Raw genomic sequence first — 20,355 nt, 5'->3', positions numbered from 1 at the left:
GGCGGGGCAGCAGGGTGTCAACCCTTTAAGGTGGGCATCCTTTTCTTGCCCCGGAGGTCGGTTGGGGGGTTGTGAGGGTCCGGGTGGACGGGCATGGGGTACGCTGGCGCATTCCCTCATCCCTTCCCTGAGGGCTGGTTAATTCGGTTCGGATTGTCCGAGGGGCCGCCCTGGGTCCAGGGGGGATGACTGTGGCCCCTTTGCCAGAACTGCAGGAGGAGGGGTGTGCCATGCTTGCCTCCCCTCCCCTGATTGGCTGGGGCGGTGCCCCCGCGCAGCAAATCCACTGTATGCAGGACTATCACACACATGATTGAGGCAATTCGACACACCCGGATTGAGAAATTGTTGGAGCCAGGATTAGCAAACAGGTAGCATAGAATAGGATGTCAACATTAGCCTGGAACTCCAGACTCACCGCTGTTCCAGCTATAGAGTCTGGCGACTGTTCCGGGGATCAAATTCCCAGGGCGGAGCAAGCCACAGCAAACAGACAGCGGAGTGGACCAATCAGCAATCAGTTTTTAAAGCGACAAGAAACTCTAGCACAAGGACGTAAACATACGAGGGGAGCAGAGAATGAATAAGTTTATTCGACATGGCTAGCGCGAGACAGACTATTGGTTTTAGCGACTCAATGTCTATTTGGTCATTTAAAACTGAATTTACCGCAGATAGGAACATATTCTCGGTTCTCCCGTTCGCAATCTGTGTTGTTGTGGAGACGACTTCCGACGCGCAAGACTAACGTTGCTCGTTAAGAACACGTCACACAAATAAATAAATCTGATTGCATGGCCGATTTCGTTCGGGCTCCAGAGGCCAATAAGGAACTGGGTCCCAGACTCTATAGCTGGAACAGCGGTGAGTCTGGAGTTCCAGGCTACGTCAACATATCCACATTTATGGATGATTTAATAATATTGGGTTACCCACCTTGTAAGGTTGTGTTTTTTTCCTCCTAGTGTGACTTGCCCTGTGATGACCCATTGATTTTCATCTGTTGTGCCTGGTCTTTGTGTATCCTCCAATCTGTTTCCTCCCGTGTCACCCACCTGTTCCTCGTTGTCTCGTTACCCCTGGTCTATGTGTAAATAAGCTCCCCGTTTTTGTTGAGTCTTGGTCGTGACATTGTCCAGGTTCTCGTCAGCGTTGATTCTCTCGGCCAAGCCCTCGTGTTCCTCTGTAAATTTTTTGATACCCAGAGTTTTGTTTGCCTATGTGTGTTTTGGATCACCACTTTGGTTTGTATTTTGTTTTTTGTTGGCTTTAATTAAGTATTTTTTGCACCGCCTTTCCGCCTCGCCGCCCTTTCGGTCCACACAACAGCACCACTTTGTTCATAGGTAGCATAGATGTGTAATCATGTATTTCTTGTAGTTTGTTATTCTCATTTTCTGCCTGTTTCCTTCCTTTCTGTCCCCCGATAACCCCTTCCTGTTCGCTGCTTTCTCCTAATAAATGACGAACAAACACAATGGAAGTATATCCAATTCCAATGTGATCTGTTTAGACCCTAAGGACACTCAGATTTCGCGTCTCCATGTCTAAGCAGCTGAACAGAAAAGGTTGTAAAAACAATGAATAAAAAGAAGGGCCCTGCAGAGTCATAAATACAATCCAGAAAATCACTGCTCTTTGCCCAGTCTGGAGATCATTACCCGCTTTCGCTACTACAGCAAAGCTAACAACATTATCAAGGGCTCTTCCCAGCCAGCCTACCACCTCTTTGATCTGCCCTGCGACAGGCGCTACAGGTCCCACAAAACCAGGTCAAATAGGCTCAGAAACAGTTTATCCCCCAGAGTAACACCACCTGAAACGAACATAACACACACACTGTGAAATAAACATGCAACAATCATATATGTATATGTATTTTTTTCCATTCCTATTTACACACACTTGTCACTCATTTCATGCAGATAAAGTCGCTGCTAATACCTGCTTCGTACTTGCACTAATTACCCGAGGCAGAATATTATATCGCTGCTAATTTAATTCAAACACTGCTATGGGGCCCTGAACTGGATACATGGGCTTGTCGTCCGGTGGACCCACCACCCACAGTATGCAACCGCAGGGTCCAATGCAATGTGGACCAGGTAGCAGGCTAAGGCGGGGACTGTGGTGGTTCGATCCCGGGTTGTGGAAGCTGGCTTTTGGGACATGGAACGTCACCTGCCTGGTGGGAAAGGAGCGGGAGCTTGTAGAAGAGGTTGTGCGATTCCTACTAGATTTAGTCAGTCTCACCTCGATTCGTAACTCTGGCTCTGGAACCAAAGTCCTCGAGACGGGTTGGACACTCTCCTTTTGTGGAGCTGCTCTGGGGGAGAGGCGGAGGGCTGGGGTGGGATTTTGAAAGCCTCATGGCTCTCTGCCTCCGTGTTGGAATTTATCCCGGTGGACGGAAGGCTCGCTTCCCTGTGCCTTAGGGTCAGCGAACGGGTGCACTGAATGGTAGTGCAGATTATCCACCCTTTTTGGAGTCCATTGGAAGGGTACTGGAAAGTGCCCTAAAACGGGACTCCATTGTGCTACTTACTGGGGGACTTCAGCTCCCACGTGGGCAATGCCAGTGTGAGCTGGAGAGTAGTGGTTGTGAGGAACGGCCTGCCTGGTCTGAAACCAAGTGGTGTTCAGTTATTGGACTTCTGTGCAACCTATAGTTTGGCCATAACGAACACCATGTTCGAACCATGACACCTTAGGCCACCGGTCGGCTTTGTAGTCGTATCATCAGACATGCGGTCGTATGTACTGGACACTCAGGTAAAGAGAGGAGCAGAGCACCTATCTGTGAGTTGGATCAGATGGCAGGGGAAGACGCCACGCAGACCTGGTATGGTGAGGGTCTGCTTGGAATGCATGGCAGAGGAAGCTGTCAGACTGATTTTCAACTCATACCTCCGGCAGAGATTCAACTGCGTTTCGGGGCAGGTGGAGGACTTTGAGTCCAAATGGGCCTTGAGGCGGCTGCTGAGAGGCCTGTGGGTCTCCTGAGACAGTTAATTGGAACCGGCGGGCCAAGCAGAGTGCAGCTGTAGCGGTCAACAAGGCAAAAACTCAGACGTGAAAGTGAGTCTATGGAAGAAGACTATCGATGGGCTCCGAAAAGGTTCTGGCAAACAGTCCGACGCCTTTGAGGGGAAGGCGGCATCTCGTTCACACTGTTTACAGTGGGGGCGGGGAGCTACTGACTTCAACTGGGGACATGGCGGTGGAAGGAATATTTTGAGGTGCTCCTTCATCCGACCAACACACATTCCATGGAGGAAACAGAGCCTAGGGTGTCTGGGGTTGGATTTGTCAATCACTGGGGCAGAAGTCTCTAAGCTAGTGAAATTACTTTGCGGCGACAAGGGTCCCGGGATTGATGAAGTCGGTCCTGGGTATCTGAAGGCTTCGGATGTTGTAGGGCTGTCTTGGTTGACGCGCTTGTGCAACATTGCGTGGTCATCGAGGGTAGTGCCTACAAGCGGCTGAATTGAGTTCCTTCGTAGCGTGGTCGGGCTCAGCCTTAGGGATAGGGTGAGGAGCTCAGTTATCCGGGAGGGACTCGGAGTAGAGCCGCTGCTCCTCCATGTAGAGGGGAGCCAGTTGAGGTGGTTCGAACATCTGGTTAGGATGCCCTTTGTACGCCTCCCTCTGAAGGAGTATCAAGCATGTCCGACTGGGAGAAGACCCCGGGTCTGACCCAGGACACGCTGGAGGGATTATATCTCTCGGCTGGCCTGGGAACACTTTGGGATTATCTCAGACGAGCTGGTGGAAGTGGCTGGGGAGAGGGCTGTCTGAGCTTCTTTGCTGAGGCTCTTGCCCGTGCGACCGCGATAAGCAGGAGACAACGACGACGATGACGACTGCTACCTTCATACTGTACTTATCTATGCTGGTAAAATTTTGCAAACCTTAACTACTGCCTTTAAATATTTTGGGATTTGCATTTAAATTTTTTTAATCTTACTTTTTATCTCTGTCTTGTACGCATAATGCAATCACAAATAAAGACTATTGTATTGTATTGTATATAGGGCTGTCAAAATTATCGCGTTAACGGGCGGTAATTAATTCTTTAAATTAATCACGTTAAAATATTTGACGCAAGTAACGCACATGCCCCACTCAGATTAAAATGACAACAGTGTAATGTCCGCTTGTTACTTGTTTTTTGTTGTGTGGCCCCCTCTGCTGGCGCTTGGGTCCAAATGATTTCATGGGTTTGGGGAGTGAGCATGGTGTAATGACATCAACAATGGCGAGCTACTAGTTTATTTTTTGATTGAAAATTTTAAAAATGTTAATAAAACGAAAACATTTAGAGGGGTTTTAATATAACATTTCTATAACTTGCACTAACATTTATCTTTTAAGAACTACAACTTTTTCTATCCATGGATCGCTTTAAGAGAATGTGAAAAATGTTAAAGCCATCTTGTTGATTTATTGTTATAATAAACAAATACAGTACTTATGTACCGTATGTTGAATGTATATATCCGTCTTGTGTCTTTTCATTCCAACAATAATTTACAGAAAAATATGGCATATTTTATAGATGGTTTGAATTGCGATTAATTACAAGTAATTAATTTTTAAGCTGTAATTAACTCGATTAAAAATTTTAATCGTTTGACAGTCCTAATTGTATTACATTTTATTGTACTGTATTTTTTTTACAAGTTGTTTGAATTTATTTTGTGAATTATATATATTTCACAAATTTTATTTCATTTATTTAATTATTTATATATTTTATTATTCATGACTTTTTTTAATTTACGTGTTTTTTTCCTCCATTTTTAAAAACTTATTACGATTTAAACAATTTATTTTTTTCCCTTCCAAAATGGTTGTCATTTTTTTCCAATTATTTGTATAGTTAAAAATATATATATTATTATTTTTTATGCTGTATTACTATTATAGGATGTCAAAAAATACTGTACAGCAATTGCCCCCTGGGCCCGAAGTTTGACACTCAGGGAACCACCCACAATGCCTTCTCATTTATCGTTAGTCACGTGATATCTGATAAACGCAAACACTTCATTTTACACGTCACTTTTGCGCCAAGTGACCGCATTTTTAAAATGTAATACATCTGAATGAAAAACAAAATGAAAAACATGTCAGTTCAAATGTCAAAATTCCTGACACAACTATGTTATCTTACGGGCAGACGTGTGTCGTCGTTTTCGCGGTGGTGCAGTTCAAAAGTAAGCTCACCGCTGTGTGGTGCATTCAAGGTGCCTCGTAAATATGTAGTTTGCTCTTATTCACAAATACACGGCCGCATTTTGCACCAAACGCAATTAGAACAATGCCATAAATTAAGTATTTTAACTAATTACTCTAGTTTCCTGTACTTATACGTGAGTTGGTGAATTTGTTATCGTGGTTTGTGATTACGGAACGCCTATTTCCGCGGGAGGAAATACCCCTTGCTAAGTGAAAGTATCCATCGAGCAACTTAGGGCGTTTTTTTGCCTTTTCCACCTCGACTCCCCTGCTGAGAGATGGGCACCAAAAAGGCAGCGATCGCTGCTACACTGGCAAACTTGTCCAAAGCGGACTTCGAGTCGTTTTGTTTTCATCTAATAGACTCCCGCCGGGTTCCGCGCATCAAGGTTGAAAATAAGAGCTACTTGGAGGTTACCAATGTAATTGTGTCTTGCTTCACCGAGAACGAAGCTCCTGCCTTCACCTCCAACATTCTGAGGAACATGGGTTGCAGCGATGAGGCCAATGATCTCGGTAAAGTACCACAACTGTGCGTGCATTAAAATGTGTGTGTGTGTGTGTGTGTGGGGGGGGGGGGGGGGGGGGGGGGGGGGGGGGTACCGCAGTTACAGTTTGAATAATAAAACAATACAGTACAGTATATAATACAATGTAATATACAGTAGTCTAACTATAGCAACAAAAAGTGCAGAAGTATTTCTAATAGTCATTTCCCGCCCAAATCCACATGTTTTTACAAATGGTTTATGTTTTTGCTATGTAATTATATTTACTAATGTTTTTATAACGTAATACCCCCCCACCCCCCAAATAAAGAAAAAAAATCAGATTTTGCGATTTTAAAAATGTTTAACTGTTTCATGCACGTATTGCAATGGTTTCTTCTACGGAGGTCTCAAATTGTCGTGTTAGTGTTGCCCCTATGAAGTTTGGGCGTGACAATAGATCGAAAAGGTGATTATATGGCGAAAGGTTTTTGACATGCTACCGCCAAGAATCGATGTATCATATTAAAAAGATGTCGCTGTTAAAAATATATTTTTTTTAATTTTTAAATAAAAGAAACAACGGGTTGCTACCAAAAGCACTAACTGGACTAGGGCTGCAGCTATCGATTATTTAAGTAATCGATTAATCTATTGCTTAGTTAGTTCGAATAATCGAGTAATCGGATTACAAACATTTAATGCATTGCAGAATACATTTTAGGATATGTAAAAAAAAAAAAAATGAACACGTGTTTATGCTTGCAATAATATTTTTTTGACTTGCTTAAAATACCTGAGCTTAGCCTCAAACGACATAAGACATAAATAAATTGACGATTAATTGATTAACTCGAGTCATTCGATTAGAAAAAAGCTTCGAATCAAATTTTGCCGCTGCGACTTTTCATTTAATTATAGTGCTGTTGTAGTGGTTTGTTTTAAAAGTGTTTGCATTTAGGTGTATTGATTTGGGTGGGTTCACTGCCCTCTTGTGGCAACAGTGAATATGACATAACCCATAAAACTTGGCTGAATCCAGCCGCTCCCTGTTAAAACCAACATAAGGTAGGTTTTTGTTTGAGCTAATGTTTTTTTTTTTTATGCATTCGAAATTTAGTTTAGAGGTATATTTAGCCGTTTTTTGTGGGAATATGTGTTTGAACGATTTGTTAAGAGCGTTGTTTAAAAAAAAACATTAGCATTTTATAGCATTTAAGCTAGCGGACTTTTGCAATGCATGTTAGCCAATAGTTCTTTTGTTGTACTTAGATCCTCATTGATTATTTTAATACCGTTTGAGGCTAAGCTTTATTTTATTTTTAAATGAAAGTGCAACTTCGCATAGTTTGAAGAAATACTTGAGAATTTTATTTTGTATCTGCATGTAATGCTCTTTTGAAAATGCAATCTTAGCAAGCCCTTGTTTTTGATCTCCTATAATTTATGCCAGCTTGCATAGCAAAAGTCTGTTAGCTTAAATGCTATAAAATGCAAAGTTTTTTTTTTTTTTTTTTTTTTTTACAATGCTCTCATAACTTATGTTGGTCTTAACAGGGAGCAGCTGAATTCAGCCATGTTAGACTAGTTGTGGCCTATCAGAGGGCAGGGTGTCCACCCAAATCAATTGAACTAAATGCAAACACTGTCAAAACAAACCATTACAAGGTCAAGCTAATCAAACGAATCCTCGAAGCAGCAAAATTTGATTCAATGTTTTTTTTTTCTAATCGAATTACCCGAGTTAAATGATTAATCATTAATGATTAATTAATAATTAGTGTTTTGTTTTGTGTCTTTTTTTTTTTTTTTTTTGTCTCTCTGGTGTTTCTTGAAAGCAAAGATCTGTATTCGTGAAGATGAATGTAGCTGCCTGAAATGAAAAAATAAAATAAATAAAAAATAAGAGTAGAAAAAATAAATAAATACAATCCTTGCAGCACTAAACTGGACACTTATATATAACATGAATATATTTTCTATTTTTCATGTTGTTATTATTTTCACTTAAAGCAACACTAGGTAACTTTTCAACCTTTATAAAATATTTTCATAACATTTGCGATCAGATGTCGACTGACAACTAGTTGATTAACACCTACTGTATTTTATATTGTGATGGGGTCTTATCGCTTTCACCGGAACTAATTAACTTTTAGGAGGGTGGCAGGAAACCTCTCACTCAACAGCTGCTCCCTATTAAGACCAACATAAGCAACGGTTTTATTTGAGCTATTTTTTTGTTTTTTTTAATGCATTCGTAATTTAGTTTAAAGATATATTTGGCCAATTTTTGTAGGAATGTGTGTCCGAACCATTTGTTAAGAGCATTGTTGTTAAAAAAAAAAAAAAAACACACATTAGTATTTTATAGCATTAAGCTAGTGGACTTTTGCTATGTAAGTTAGCCGATTGTTCTTTTGTTGTACATAGATCCTTATTATTTTTTCTTATACCGTTTGAGGCCCAGTTCAGGTATTTTAATTTTTTTATCTTTATCAGATTACTCGATTATTCGAACTAACTAGTTCATCGATTAATCGACTACTAAAATAATCGATAGCTGCAGGCCTAGATAGCATGCAAACAATGACGGGGGGGGGGGGGGGGGTAAGTAAGTAAACCCTCTGCCTAAGGAGACTCAAAGAACAATTGAAACCAATTTTTTACCAAATACTTTAAGTCAGGTGTGTGCCCAATCACTGATGAGTGGTTTAAAGCTGCCCTGTCCACTATAAAACACACACCTAGGAAGAAATGTCTTGATGAGAAGCATTGGCTTATGTGCATCATGGCTCGGTCAAAAGAGCTGTCTGAAGACCTGCGATCAAGGATTCTTGATTTGTTGAAACTATCTCTAAAAGTCTGGAGGTTGTCTGGAAATGGAGAGAATTTGCCACTGTTGCTTATCTCCCAAGGAGTGGCCATCCACCAAAGATGACGCCAAGAGTTAGTTCAGCGCAGATTACTCGGAGAGGTAAAAAAGAACCCTAGAGTGTCTACTAAAGACTTACAGAAATCACTTGCACAGTCCAATATCTATGTGCACGCATCAACTGTATGTAAAACTTTGGCCAAAAATGGTGTTAATGGGAGGACTCCACGGGGAAGCCAGTGCTGTCTAAAAAAACATTGTTGCTCGTTTAATGTTCACAAAAAGGCACTTGGACACTCCACAGAAGTTTTGGCAAAATATTTTGGCCACTGATGAAACCAAAGTTGAATTGTTTGGGAGTAACGCACAACGTCCTGTGTGGAGGAAAAATGGAACAGCTCACCAACATTAACACCTCATCCACACCCGTGAAGCATAGTGGAGGGGGCATCACGATGTGGGGCTGTTTTGCTACCTCATGGCCTGGACAGCTTGCAATCATCAATGGATGAATGAATTTAAAAGTTTATCAGGATGTTTTGCAGGAAAACCTCAGGCCGTCTTTCAGACAGTTGAAGCTATAAAAAGGATGGATGCTGCAACAAGACAATGATTCAAAACACAGAAGTAAATCAACTTCAGAATGGTTTGAGAAGAACAAAATATACGTTCTGGAGTAGTCAAGTCAAAGTACAGACTTGAACCCCATTGAGATGCTCATGCATGACCTAAACACAGCGATTTATGCCAGGAATCTGACAGAACTACAGCAGTTTTGTAGAGAAGAATGGGCCAAGATTAGTCCTGATCGATGTGCCAGACTAATCTGCAGCTACAGGAAGCGTCTGGTTGAAGTTATTGCTCCAAAAGGGGTGGGGGGGGGAGGGCACAAAATTTTAAATGTGATAGTTCACTTACTTATGTTTCCCCCTTTCTGTCATTGTTTGCATACTATCCTCATTAAAATATGAAAACCTATAAATGTTTGGGTGGTTTACTTAAAGCAGACACTGTTTTTTCATCTGTGTGATTATGACAAAGATCAGATAACATTTGACGGGCATTTTATGTAGAAATGTGAGAAATACCAAAAAGTTTAGATACTTTTTCATACCACTGTAGTGTGTACATCAGCTCACTGGCTGCCATTAACGGCGCTAGACATTCGATTAATTTTTCGGGATTGGACGTCTAGCGCCGTCAATGGCACTGAAACCAGAGGGCATTTAGAGGTCACTTCTTGTTCATTTTAGGACATTTACAGGTTACTTCCTGTTAATTTTGAGTCACATCCTTTTCAGTAACCCAAAATCAACATGAAGTTGACCTGTAAATGCCCCAAAAGGAAAAGGAAGTGACCGGAAGCGACAGGATATGACATGAAATGCCCCAATTTGAACTAATTTGCTGCCACTGATGGCCATAGACGTGCAATCCGTTTGAAGTGGGAGGGATGGCATCCAGTTCAAACAGATTGGACTACCACAACACATGCATTAAACAAATCCCAGACGTGTTTTTAAGTTGTTGTTGTTGTTGTCTTCAGATTCTCGGATTGCCGCAATATCCGCGAATGCGCCTACTGGAGGTGAGTCTTTCTTGTCCTTTCTATTTCATATTTTTAAGTTTTAAAAGCATTTATCTGTCACAAGCGACAGCCTTCAGAGTTCAAAGTATCACATTACACATTTTACAAGCTCTTTCATTTGAACTCTTCCTGTTTTCAGCAATGGGAGCGGCACCGGGCCAAGCTGCAGTTGCCTCAACAAGCTCTGCATGTAAACAGACACACACACCCACACCCCCACCCCCACCCACCCACACACACACACACACACACACACAAACAATATTTGAGTGTTGTTGCAACACATACTGTACATGCTTGACAATTTTTGTCAGTGGTGCAGGAAGTGGCGTGATGAGGGTGATGCAGCACCCCCTTGTGTTGGAAAGAAAAAAGTGTTTTGGATAGATTTTTTTTTTGTTTGTTAATAATCAGTATTGTTAATAACGGCGTTAGAATATAACGGCGTTACTAACGGCGCTATTTTTTTCAGGAGTGAGTAATCTAATTAATTACTTTTCTCATCCTGGCAACGCCATTACCGTTACTGAGGCGGGAAAGGCGTGCGTTACTATGCGTTACTATGTTGGTTGAATGACACGAGTAAAGTCTGAGAGAGACGGACTCCAGGGTACCCGCGGGTTATTAAAAGTATTTAAAAAAAGCATTGAATTTAGTTTTCCATTATTAAAGGTATTAAAAGTATTAAATTAGGTTTTGTAAGTCTGGAATTTTTTTACCGTGGTCTTAATTTTCTAGAACATCTCAGTGCAACCTAAATTATATCCGTGACAAAGTTTTTTTTTTTTTTTTTTTTTTTTAAATCCATAACGAAGATGACTCATAGAATTTTTACGATTCACTGCACTACAAATCGAAATGCAACTCGTGCGTGCCAAACCACCACAACCGGCAAAACGGAGAATCCATCCACCTCTGCATCGTGAATGCGTCCGTTTATCGGCTGTCACAATGTTGGTCATATTGCGTTTTGTTCCAGAGGGAGCATCCCGATGTCCTAACTGTCTTGTAACGAATTTTCAGTTGGCAGAAAAAAAACGCACATTTTCTCAATGTTTAAATAGTCCACATATTTTTATCACCATTATAAATGCATTTACGCAATGAAATAACACTGGAAAAGTTTGATAAACATAATGTTGCTCAAATCGTGTTTTTTTTCCAGAGGGAGCATTCCCGACTTCGTAACTACAGCCAATTTAAGCTCATCAAGACTTTAAGATAGAGGTAAAATCAGGCCTAAAAAGTCCAGCCCGACCCGCGTTTTGTGTGCTAACATTTGTGACGATGTCTGCATAAAAGCCTGTCTTTTATAACGAGTTCTCCGTTGGCAGAAAAAAAACGCACATTTTCTTAATGTTTAAATAGACTACATATTTTTATGATCATTACAAATTTATTTACACAACAAAATAACGCTGGAAAAGTTTGTTAAATATAAATAAACAGATGCGGTTTTGCGGACTCTCAGAGGGTAAGATTAAAAAGGGCGTATAGGCACGCTCTGGTTCACCAATGACCATACAGTGCCTTCTTTTTTTTAATCCAAATTATTTATTTTATAACAAGTATTCCTTAGTTTATCATTCATACATCGTTAATATATAGCTCTTTCAAAAAGTTAGCGAGAAAGAACCCTGGCCTGGTTGTCCTGAAAACCCTTTAAACTTCACATTGTGTGACCTGTTTGTTTGTTTGTTTTTTTCCTGAGAAAAAACATAAAAATTATCACCAGTTACTTTGCCAAGTGACTAATTACTCTTACATTCAGGTAACTGAGTTACTAACGCAATTACTTTTTGGGAGAAGTAATTTGTAACTAATTACTTTTTTAAAGTAAGATCAACAAGACTGTTAATATTACATCAATAAATAAAAAATATCGAAACAATAGCGTATTTATCTTAGCAGGGTTCCTACAAGTCTCCCCCAGTTAAATTTAACACTTCTTAAGACCTAATTAAGACCATTTTTTACAAACTTACTTCCTAACTCTCAGCCATATCGACAAAGAAAAACAAAATCCGTGAATTTGTGATAATTTATTTCTCGAAAGTGGAAATGTGGAATGTGTGCAGGATGTAAGAATGTAGAATGTAAGAATACTCACGTGACACCACCACATCGCAGACACAGACCACAGGCCAAGTAGAGGCGTTCTCGTTAGCATTAGCATTTAGTGTGGCGAGCGTCATCTTAAACTGCTTTCATGGTTGTTATAGACCCAAACGATGTGCATAGCTCCACGCTCTCAAATCCACTAGCAATCGTAGCTGGGCTGGGATGTAGCACTAGCAGCTAGCTGGCTAGTGTTAGCTGCTGTCGCTTCACTTACATTAGCAACTCACTAGCTGGCTTTAGCCTCTGTCTGTTCAGGCTCATGAGCAGCTGGCTGTCTTACAGTGGTATGAAAAAGTATCTGAACCTTTTGGAATTTCTCACATTTCTTCCTAAAATCACCATCAAATGTGATCTGATCTTTGTCAAAATCACATAGATGAAAATACACTTTCTGCTTTAACTAAAACCGCCCAAACATTTATAGGTTTTCCTATTTTAATGAGGATAGCATTCAAACAATGACAGAAGGGGGAAAAATAAGTAAGTGAACCCTCTGCCTAAGGAGACTTAAAGAGCAATTGAAACCAAAAGGGAGGCTACCAGAATGTACGGAATAAACAGTGAGCTGAGCCTCAAACGGTAAAATAAATAAATAAATAAATTGAATGAGGATCTAAGTACAACCAAAGAACAATTTTCTAGCTTACATCGCAAAATTCAGCAAGCTCAAATGTATAAAATGGTAATTTTTTTTAAAGACTCTTAACAAATGGTTAAAACACATATTCCCACAAAAAACGGCTAAATAGACCTATGAACTGAGTTACGAATGCATTAAAAACCATTAGCTCAAACAAAAACGTCATCTTATGTTGGGCTTAACAGGGAGCAGTTGGATTCAGCCTTGTGAAATGAGTTTCTTAAAGCAACACTAAGTATAGTAACTTTTCAGTTTTGGTCGATTTTAGCGACGCAGGTGGACAAAATTGGCAGTGTTTTGCCTTAACGAAGACTGCGTTTCCCTTGAGGACCAGCGCACAATGTTTTAAAATCCTGATCTCCTGGTTGCCTGCAGATAGATTAAACGGCATTTATGTTTCCAGCGGCTGTGTGAAGGATGAATAGTAGGGCTGCAGCTATTTATTGTTTTAGTCGATTAATCGATGAATTAGTTAGTTCTAGTAATTGAGTTTAATAAGATAAGGAACATAAAAGATTAAAATACCGCTAGCTTAAATGCTATCAAATGCTGACTTTTTTCCCCCAGTGCTCTAAACAAATGGTTCAAACACATATTCACGCGAAAAACATCTAAATATACCTAGCAAAATTTCCGATTCTTAGATTATTCGCGATTCGGCCGTGGAAGATTCGAGAACGATTCACAAACATCCAAATTCCGATTATTGAAATATGCTAGTAAAGCGGAAGTACAACACACTCAGCGCGCCGCGCGGTCTTCGGGACAATGAGGAACGGAGCTAGAGTAGCTAAACATCATGCTTCTCATTACCCGGCCCCTCGGGTAATGCCAATGCTCAACTCACGGCTCTAGCTCAACTCATGCCACAAGATTAAAAAAACACAACAACATACCTGACTGCTGCCGAAAAGCTGCTACAAAGTACATCCACATAATGTTACGGTAGATATCATTTATATAGGACTAGATGAAATATAGATTCGGTAGCGTTAGCAGCACATCTACAAAAAGCTAGATGCGGGTGTTAGTAAATGGCCGCCATCTTAAAGCAGTACACTTCCCTGCAAGGCTGTTGTAGCGAACCTTCCAAGCAAACCTATACCTAATTAACTTTTTATCTAAAATACTCCTAAATCGGTAAAATATTCACTTGAATCTATCTTTAAAATAGTTTTAAAACTTTGACAAAAGTAGACAGAAGGGAAATTGGGGGATAACGGGAGCAATTTTAACAATTGTAACAGTTGATTCACAACATTAAATTAATTGAATGTAACTTAAAGCTGCTGATACAGAATGGGGACTGGAGTTTTTTATTTACTGTTATTTTTGTATATTTTTTTACTGCTATATGTTAACTTGATACTGAAATAGTAGTTTGGTTTAGCCCGAGAGTAATTTTTAACAATTTTGGAACTAATGTACAAAACATTTAAAAAATAAAAGGTGGGGGGGTGCATCAATAATCGTTTTATAATCGAATCGGAGCCTCTGAATCGTAATCGTAATTGAATCGTTAGGTGCCCAAAGATTCCCAGCTTTAATTATCAATGCATTAAAAAAACATTAGTTCAGACAAAAACTTATCTTATGTTGGTCTAAACAGGGAGCAGTTGGATTCACCCATGTGAAATGAGTTGTGTCGTATTCACTCTTGCCACTAGAGGGCAGTGTATCCACCCAACTCAGTAAAACTAAATGCAAACACGTTCAAAACAAACCAATACAATCAATCAATCAGTTAATCAATTAAACAAATACTCGAAGCAGCAAAATTTTATTTGAATCTTTTTTGTAATCAAATTACTCGAGTTATTCGATTAATCGTTGCAGCACTAGTGTAATCTATTGACAGGCGACCGGGAGATTGTTTTTTTTTTTTTTTTTTGATTCATTGATGATTTTACGACACTGCTCGGGTGTGCGCTGGTCCTCATGGGAAACGCAGTTTTCCATAAGGCAAAACACTACTGGCTTGGCCACCAACATCGCTAAAATCGACCAAAACTACAAAATTACCAATTGTTGCTTTAATTCCTGAAAATAAATAAGCTATTTCAATACAGTATGTTTTATTTATTGATATATTTTTAACAACAACAAAAAGAATCTACCAAAACACTTTTTTCCACCCCAACACTAGGGAGTGCTGCAGCGCCACACTTCCCACGTCACTGAGGCAATATGTAGAATAAAGAGGAAAAATGTAACGACTCTAGTGGAGCTCAAAGTAGCTGATTAAGAGTAGTGTTTCTTCAAAAATGTGCTCAAGTAAAACTTTTTTATTGTGTGTCTATCACTATTCTATTATTCTATCATTCCTTATTGATGGCAGCTTAGAGTTAAAGTTTATAATACAAAGTATCGCAATATATCACTTTTTGATGTACAGTGATCCTTCATTTTTCGCAGTTAATGGGGACCAGAACCCGACGCGATAAGTGAAAAACCGCGAAGTAGCGAACCACCCCATATATATACAGTGGGGCAAATAAATATTTAGTCAACAAATAATTGTACAAGTTCTCCCACTTGAAAATATTAGAGAGGCCTGTAATTGTCAATATGGGTAAACCTCAACCATGAGAGAAAGAATGTGGGGGGAAAAAAACAGAAAATCACATTGTTTGATTTTTAAAGAATTTATTTGCAAATCATGGTGGAAAATAAGTATTTGGTCAATACCAAAAGTCCATGTCAATACTTTGTTATGTACCCTTTGTTGGCAATAACGGAGGCCAAACGTTTTCTGTAACTCTTCACAAGCTTTTCACACACTGTTGCTGGTATTTTGGCCCATTCCTCCATGCAGCTCTCCTCTAGAGCAGTGATGTTTTGGGGCTGTCGTTGGGCAACATGGACTTTCAACTCCCTCCACTGATTTTCTATGGGGTTGAGATCTGGAGACTGGCTAGGCCACTCCTGGACCTTGAAATGCTTCTTTCGAAACCACTCCTTTGTTGTCCTGGCTGTGTGTTTGGGATCATTGTCATGTTGAAAGACCCAGCCACGTCTCATCTTCAATGACCTTGCTGGTCCCTTTGCAGAAAAACAGCCCCAAAGCATGATGTTTCCACCCCCATGCTTCACAGTGGATATGGTGTTCTTCGGATGCAGTTCAGTATTCCTTCTCCTCCAAACACGAGAACCTGTGTTTTTACCAAAAAGTTCTATTTTGGTTTCATCTGACCATAACACATTCTCCCAGTCCTCTTCTGGATCATCCAAATTCTCTCTAGCGAACCGCAGACGGGCCTGGACGTGTACTTTCTACAGCAGGGGGACACGTCTGGCAGTGCAGGATTTTAGTCCCTGGTGGGGCATTATGTTACTGATAGTAGCCTTTGTTACTGTGGTCCCAGCTCTCTGTAGATCATTCACTAGGTCCTTCCATGTGGTTCTGGGATTTTTGCTCACCGTTCTTGTTATCATTTTGACGCCATGGGGGTGAGATCTTGCATGGAGCCCCAGATTGAGGGACATTATCAGTGGTCTTGTATGTATTCCATTTTCTGATAATTGCTCCCACAGTTGATTTCTTTACACCAAGCGTTTTACCTATTGCAGATTCAGTCTTCCCAACCTGGTGCAGGTCTACAATTTTGTCTCTGGTGTCCTTTGACAGCTCTTTGGTCTTGGCCATAGTGGAGTTTGGAGTGTGACTGACTGAGTTTGTGGACAGGTGGCTTTTATACCGATAATGAGTTAAAACAGGTGTCATTAATACAGGTAACGAGTGGAGCCTCGTTAGACCTCGTCAGAAGAAGTTAGACCTCTTTGACAGCCAGAAATCTTGCTTGTTTGTAGGTGACCAAATACTTATTTTCACTCTAATTTGGAAATAAATTCTTTGAAAATCAAACAATGTGATTTTCTGTTTTTTTTTTCCACATTCTGTCTCTCATGGTTGAGGTTTACCCATGTTGACAGTTGCAGGCCTCTTTAATCTTTTCAAGTAGGAGAACTTGCACAATTGGTGGTTGACTAAATACTTATTTGCCCCACTGTATGTATATATATATTGTTCAATGTATTTATTCAGATTTAGTATTGGAAAGAGATACATATAAGACATGTTTTTTCACTTTTCCCCCCAAAATATAATTTAAAAAAAACATATATACAGTCACGTGAAGAAATTCGGACACCCCATTAAATATTCAGTTCTTCATTAAGAAATGTTCACATATCAATGTCTGTTCATGTTTTTCTTTATCTCTGGAAAAGAATGTGATTTAATTGCAGGCAAACAACAAAAATTAACATTGTTTTACTCATTAAACCAAAGATATCAACAAAATGCATATTCTAACGGAGGAAAAAGTTAGGACACCCTACCACCTAATAGCTAGTGTTTCCCCCTTTGGCTGAAGTAACTTCAGTGAGACGCTTTTTGGAGCCATCTACCAGTCTTTGACATCGGTCTGAACTTCCAACATGCCCAGTTTGACCGCATGACCGCAAGATGATAAGTCTCCAAAAACCCTAAAATGTCATCACGGGACCTACAGCAGGCTCTTGCTACTGTTGATATGATAGTGCATGCCTCTACAATCAGAAAGAGACTTCACAAGTTTAACCTTCATGGGACGTGTGCAAGGAGGAAACCTTTGCTCTCCAAGAAGAACATGAAGGCCAGACTGAGGTTTTCCAGAATGGATATAGACAAAGACCAGGACTTCTGGAATAATGTTCTTTGGACAGCTGAATCTAAAATTGAATAATTTGGACACCAGAACAGAGGATATGTTTGGCGTAAACCCAATACAGCATTCCGGGAAAAGAACCCCATACCAACTGTGAAGCATGGAGGTGGAAGTGTAATGGTTTGGGGATGCTTTGCTACAGCAGGACCTGGCCAGCTCACCATCATAGAATCCACCGTGAATTCAATCGTGTATCAGAGGGTGCTTGAGGAAAATCTGAGATCATCTGTGAAAAAAATTAAAGCTGAAGCGAAACTGGACCCTGTAACATGACAATGACCCAAAACACACAACTAAATCATTTCTTCCCAGTAAAGGAAGAAATGAGAGTCCTAGAATGGCCTAGCCAAAGATCAGATCTTAATCCCATTGAGATGCTGTGGGGTGACTTGAATCGAGCTGTACACGCAAGAAACCTCTCAAACATCTCACAGCTGAAAGTATTCTGCGTTGAGGAGTGGTGCAAACATTCTTCAGACCGCTGTCAAAGACTGGTAGATGGCTACAAAAGTGTCTCACTGAAGTTATTTCAGTCACAGGGGATAACACTAGCTATTTGGTGGTAGGGTGTCCTAACTTTTTCCTCAGTTAGAATATGCATTTTTGTTGATATATTTCGTTTCATGAGTAAAACAAAGTTAATTTGTGTTGTTTTCCAGCAATTAAATCACTTTCTTTTCCAGAGATATAGAAAAACAAGATCAAACATCGATATGTGCACATTTCTTAATCAAGAACTGAATATTTAAGGGGGTGTCCTAATTTTTTTCAAATGACTGTATATGTATAAATTTTAATGAATTGTTTTTTAAGCAGTTAAAATTAGGGCTGTAAAAAATTATCGCGTTAACGGGCGGTAATTAATTTTTAAAATTAATCACGGTAAAATATTTGACGCAATTAACGCACATGCCCCGCTCAAACGGATTAAAATGACAGTACAGTGTAATCTCCGCTTGTTACTTGTTTTTTGGTGTTTGGCGCCCTCTGCTGGCGCTTGGGTCCAAGTGATTTTATGGGTTAGTACCATGAGTGAGCATGGTGTAATAATTGACATCAACAATGGCGAGCTACTAGTTTATTTTTTTGATTGAAAATTTTACAAATTTTAATAAAACGAAAACAATAAGAGGGGTTTTAATATAAAATTTCTATAACTTGTACATTTATCTTTTAAGAACTACAAGTCTTTCTATCCATGGATCGCTTTAAGAGAATGTTAATAATGTTAATGCCATCTTGTTGATTTATTGTTATAATAAACAAATAAAGTAGTTAAGTACCGTATGTTGAATGTATATATCAGTCGTGTGTCTTCTCTTTCCATTCCAACAATAATTTACAGAAAAATATGGCGTATTTTATAGATGGTTTGAATTGCGATTAATTACTATTAATTCATTTTTAAGCTGTAATTAACTCGATTAAAAATGTTAATTGTTTGACAGACCTACTTAAAATGTATTGTTTTAAACATGTTATTGTCCCTTTTCTTTTATCCCAGGCAATAGTAGAATTATTTTTAAACACGAATAAAGTAGAAAAATGCTTCTCTTTATTAAATGCTTCGTTGAGTGAGTCCACTCAAATCTGCTCAAACTGCTCACTTACACACAATGAGTTGCCACAGAGACGGTTTAACAAGTTAAACGATGATTTACGTATGCGGCGCTTTGAAGTCAGCGTCTCTGGCAAAATCTAACCTTAACACATGTCAATCATTGTTAACTTTAATAAGCAATCTAGTGCACTGCCTAACCAAGAAGAGCGGCAGGACTATGTGATCAGATCAGGACAGCGCTACAAAAAACTGCATTTATTTATTTATTTATTTTTAATTGGGGAAAAAATCTGCGATGGACTGAGGGTGCGAAGTGTGAAGCGATAAGTAGCGAGGGATCACTGTATTCTCACACCCTTATTAAGAACCACTGCATTAAGAGCATTATCATATTGATTCTAGTGTTTTTTGACAATTGTCTTTTAGGTCCAACAGGGAAGCACTTTGTGGACGAGCACAAACTGCAGCTGATTGAGCGCGTGACCAACATCAACCCCATTCTCCTCGGGCTGCAAGACGAGAATGTCATCCAGGGTGAGGTGTATGAAGACATCAGCTACCACACGCCAGGCAACCAGAACAAGATGAGGAAGATCTACGATCTGGCTCTCAAGTCGGGCACCGATGCTAAAGACGTCTTCTTTAAACTCCTCCAGAAGCACGAGCCGTACCTTGTGAAAGACCTCCAGAAGAAATGAAAGGCTGGACGGCATCCTCGTAATTCCCCTTTTCGGCTAATTTACCTCGTGCCACCCCTAAAATTTGGCCATCTGATTGAACGTCTATTGCTGTCAATGAGGTTTTTTTTTTTTTTTTTTTTTTTTTACAAAAATGATCAACTTTCCTATTCAATGTTTTAGTCAATTTTAACATGTTGGCGAAGAAAATGTGAGAATTAGTTGTTCGAATTGTAAAACTTTATTTTGCATGGTGGAAATTCTAATTTTATTTGTGACCAAGTCAAAATATTCCTCAAGTTTTTTATCTTTTCATTGTTTTTCCATCCTCAAAATTCACATGGTGCTGTATTGTAGTTTTATAAAGCTGAAAGTTCCCAATTCCCCTCAATGTTTACACAAATTATTTTTTTTCTCTTTTTTTGTTTTTGTTTTTTCATTTCCATGCATTCCAA

General features: G+C 39.7%; 1 protein-coding gene across 1 annotated transcript; it reads left to right on the top strand.

Annotated features, from left to right (window-relative positions):
• The first annotated feature begins 5,499 nt into the window (after nucleotides 1-5,499).
• On the top strand, nucleotides 5,500-20,040 carry pycard (PYD and CARD domain containing). Its single transcript, XM_057833200.1, has 4 exons — nucleotides 5,500-5,757; nucleotides 10,151-10,192; nucleotides 10,332-10,382; nucleotides 19,650-20,040. Exons 1-4 carry the CDS (start codon nucleotides 5,520-5,522, stop codon nucleotides 19,919-19,921), a joined length of 603 nt encoding a protein of 200 aa, XP_057689183.1. The 5' UTR covers nucleotides 5,500-5,519; the 3' UTR covers nucleotides 19,922-20,040.
• The last annotated feature ends 315 nt before the right edge of the window (nucleotides 20,041-20,355 follow it).

This window comes from Corythoichthys intestinalis, chromosome 4, assembly GCF_030265065.1.
Source record: "Corythoichthys intestinalis isolate RoL2023-P3 chromosome 4, ASM3026506v1, whole genome shotgun sequence".
Lineage (NCBI taxonomy): Eukaryota > Metazoa > Chordata > Actinopteri > Syngnathiformes > Syngnathidae > Corythoichthys > Corythoichthys intestinalis.
The sequence above is the reverse complement of the archived record's forward strand: the minus strand, read 5'-3'. Positions and strand labels throughout refer to the sequence as shown.

Excerpts from the sequence above, each read along its gene's own strand:
- pycard (XM_057833200.1), top strand. The coding sequence starts at position 5,520 with ATGGGCACCAAAAAGGCAGCGATCGCTGCTACACTGGCAAACTTGTCC. Across the intron at positions 10,193-10,331 it reads CGCGAATGCGCCTACTGGAG|CAATGGGAGCGGCACCGGGC; the intron begins GTGAGTCTTTCT and ends TCCTGTTTTCAG. Across the intron at positions 10,383-19,649 it reads TGCCTCAACAAGCTCTGCAT|GTCCAACAGGGAAGCACTTT; the intron begins GTAAACAGACAC and ends ATTGTCTTTTAG.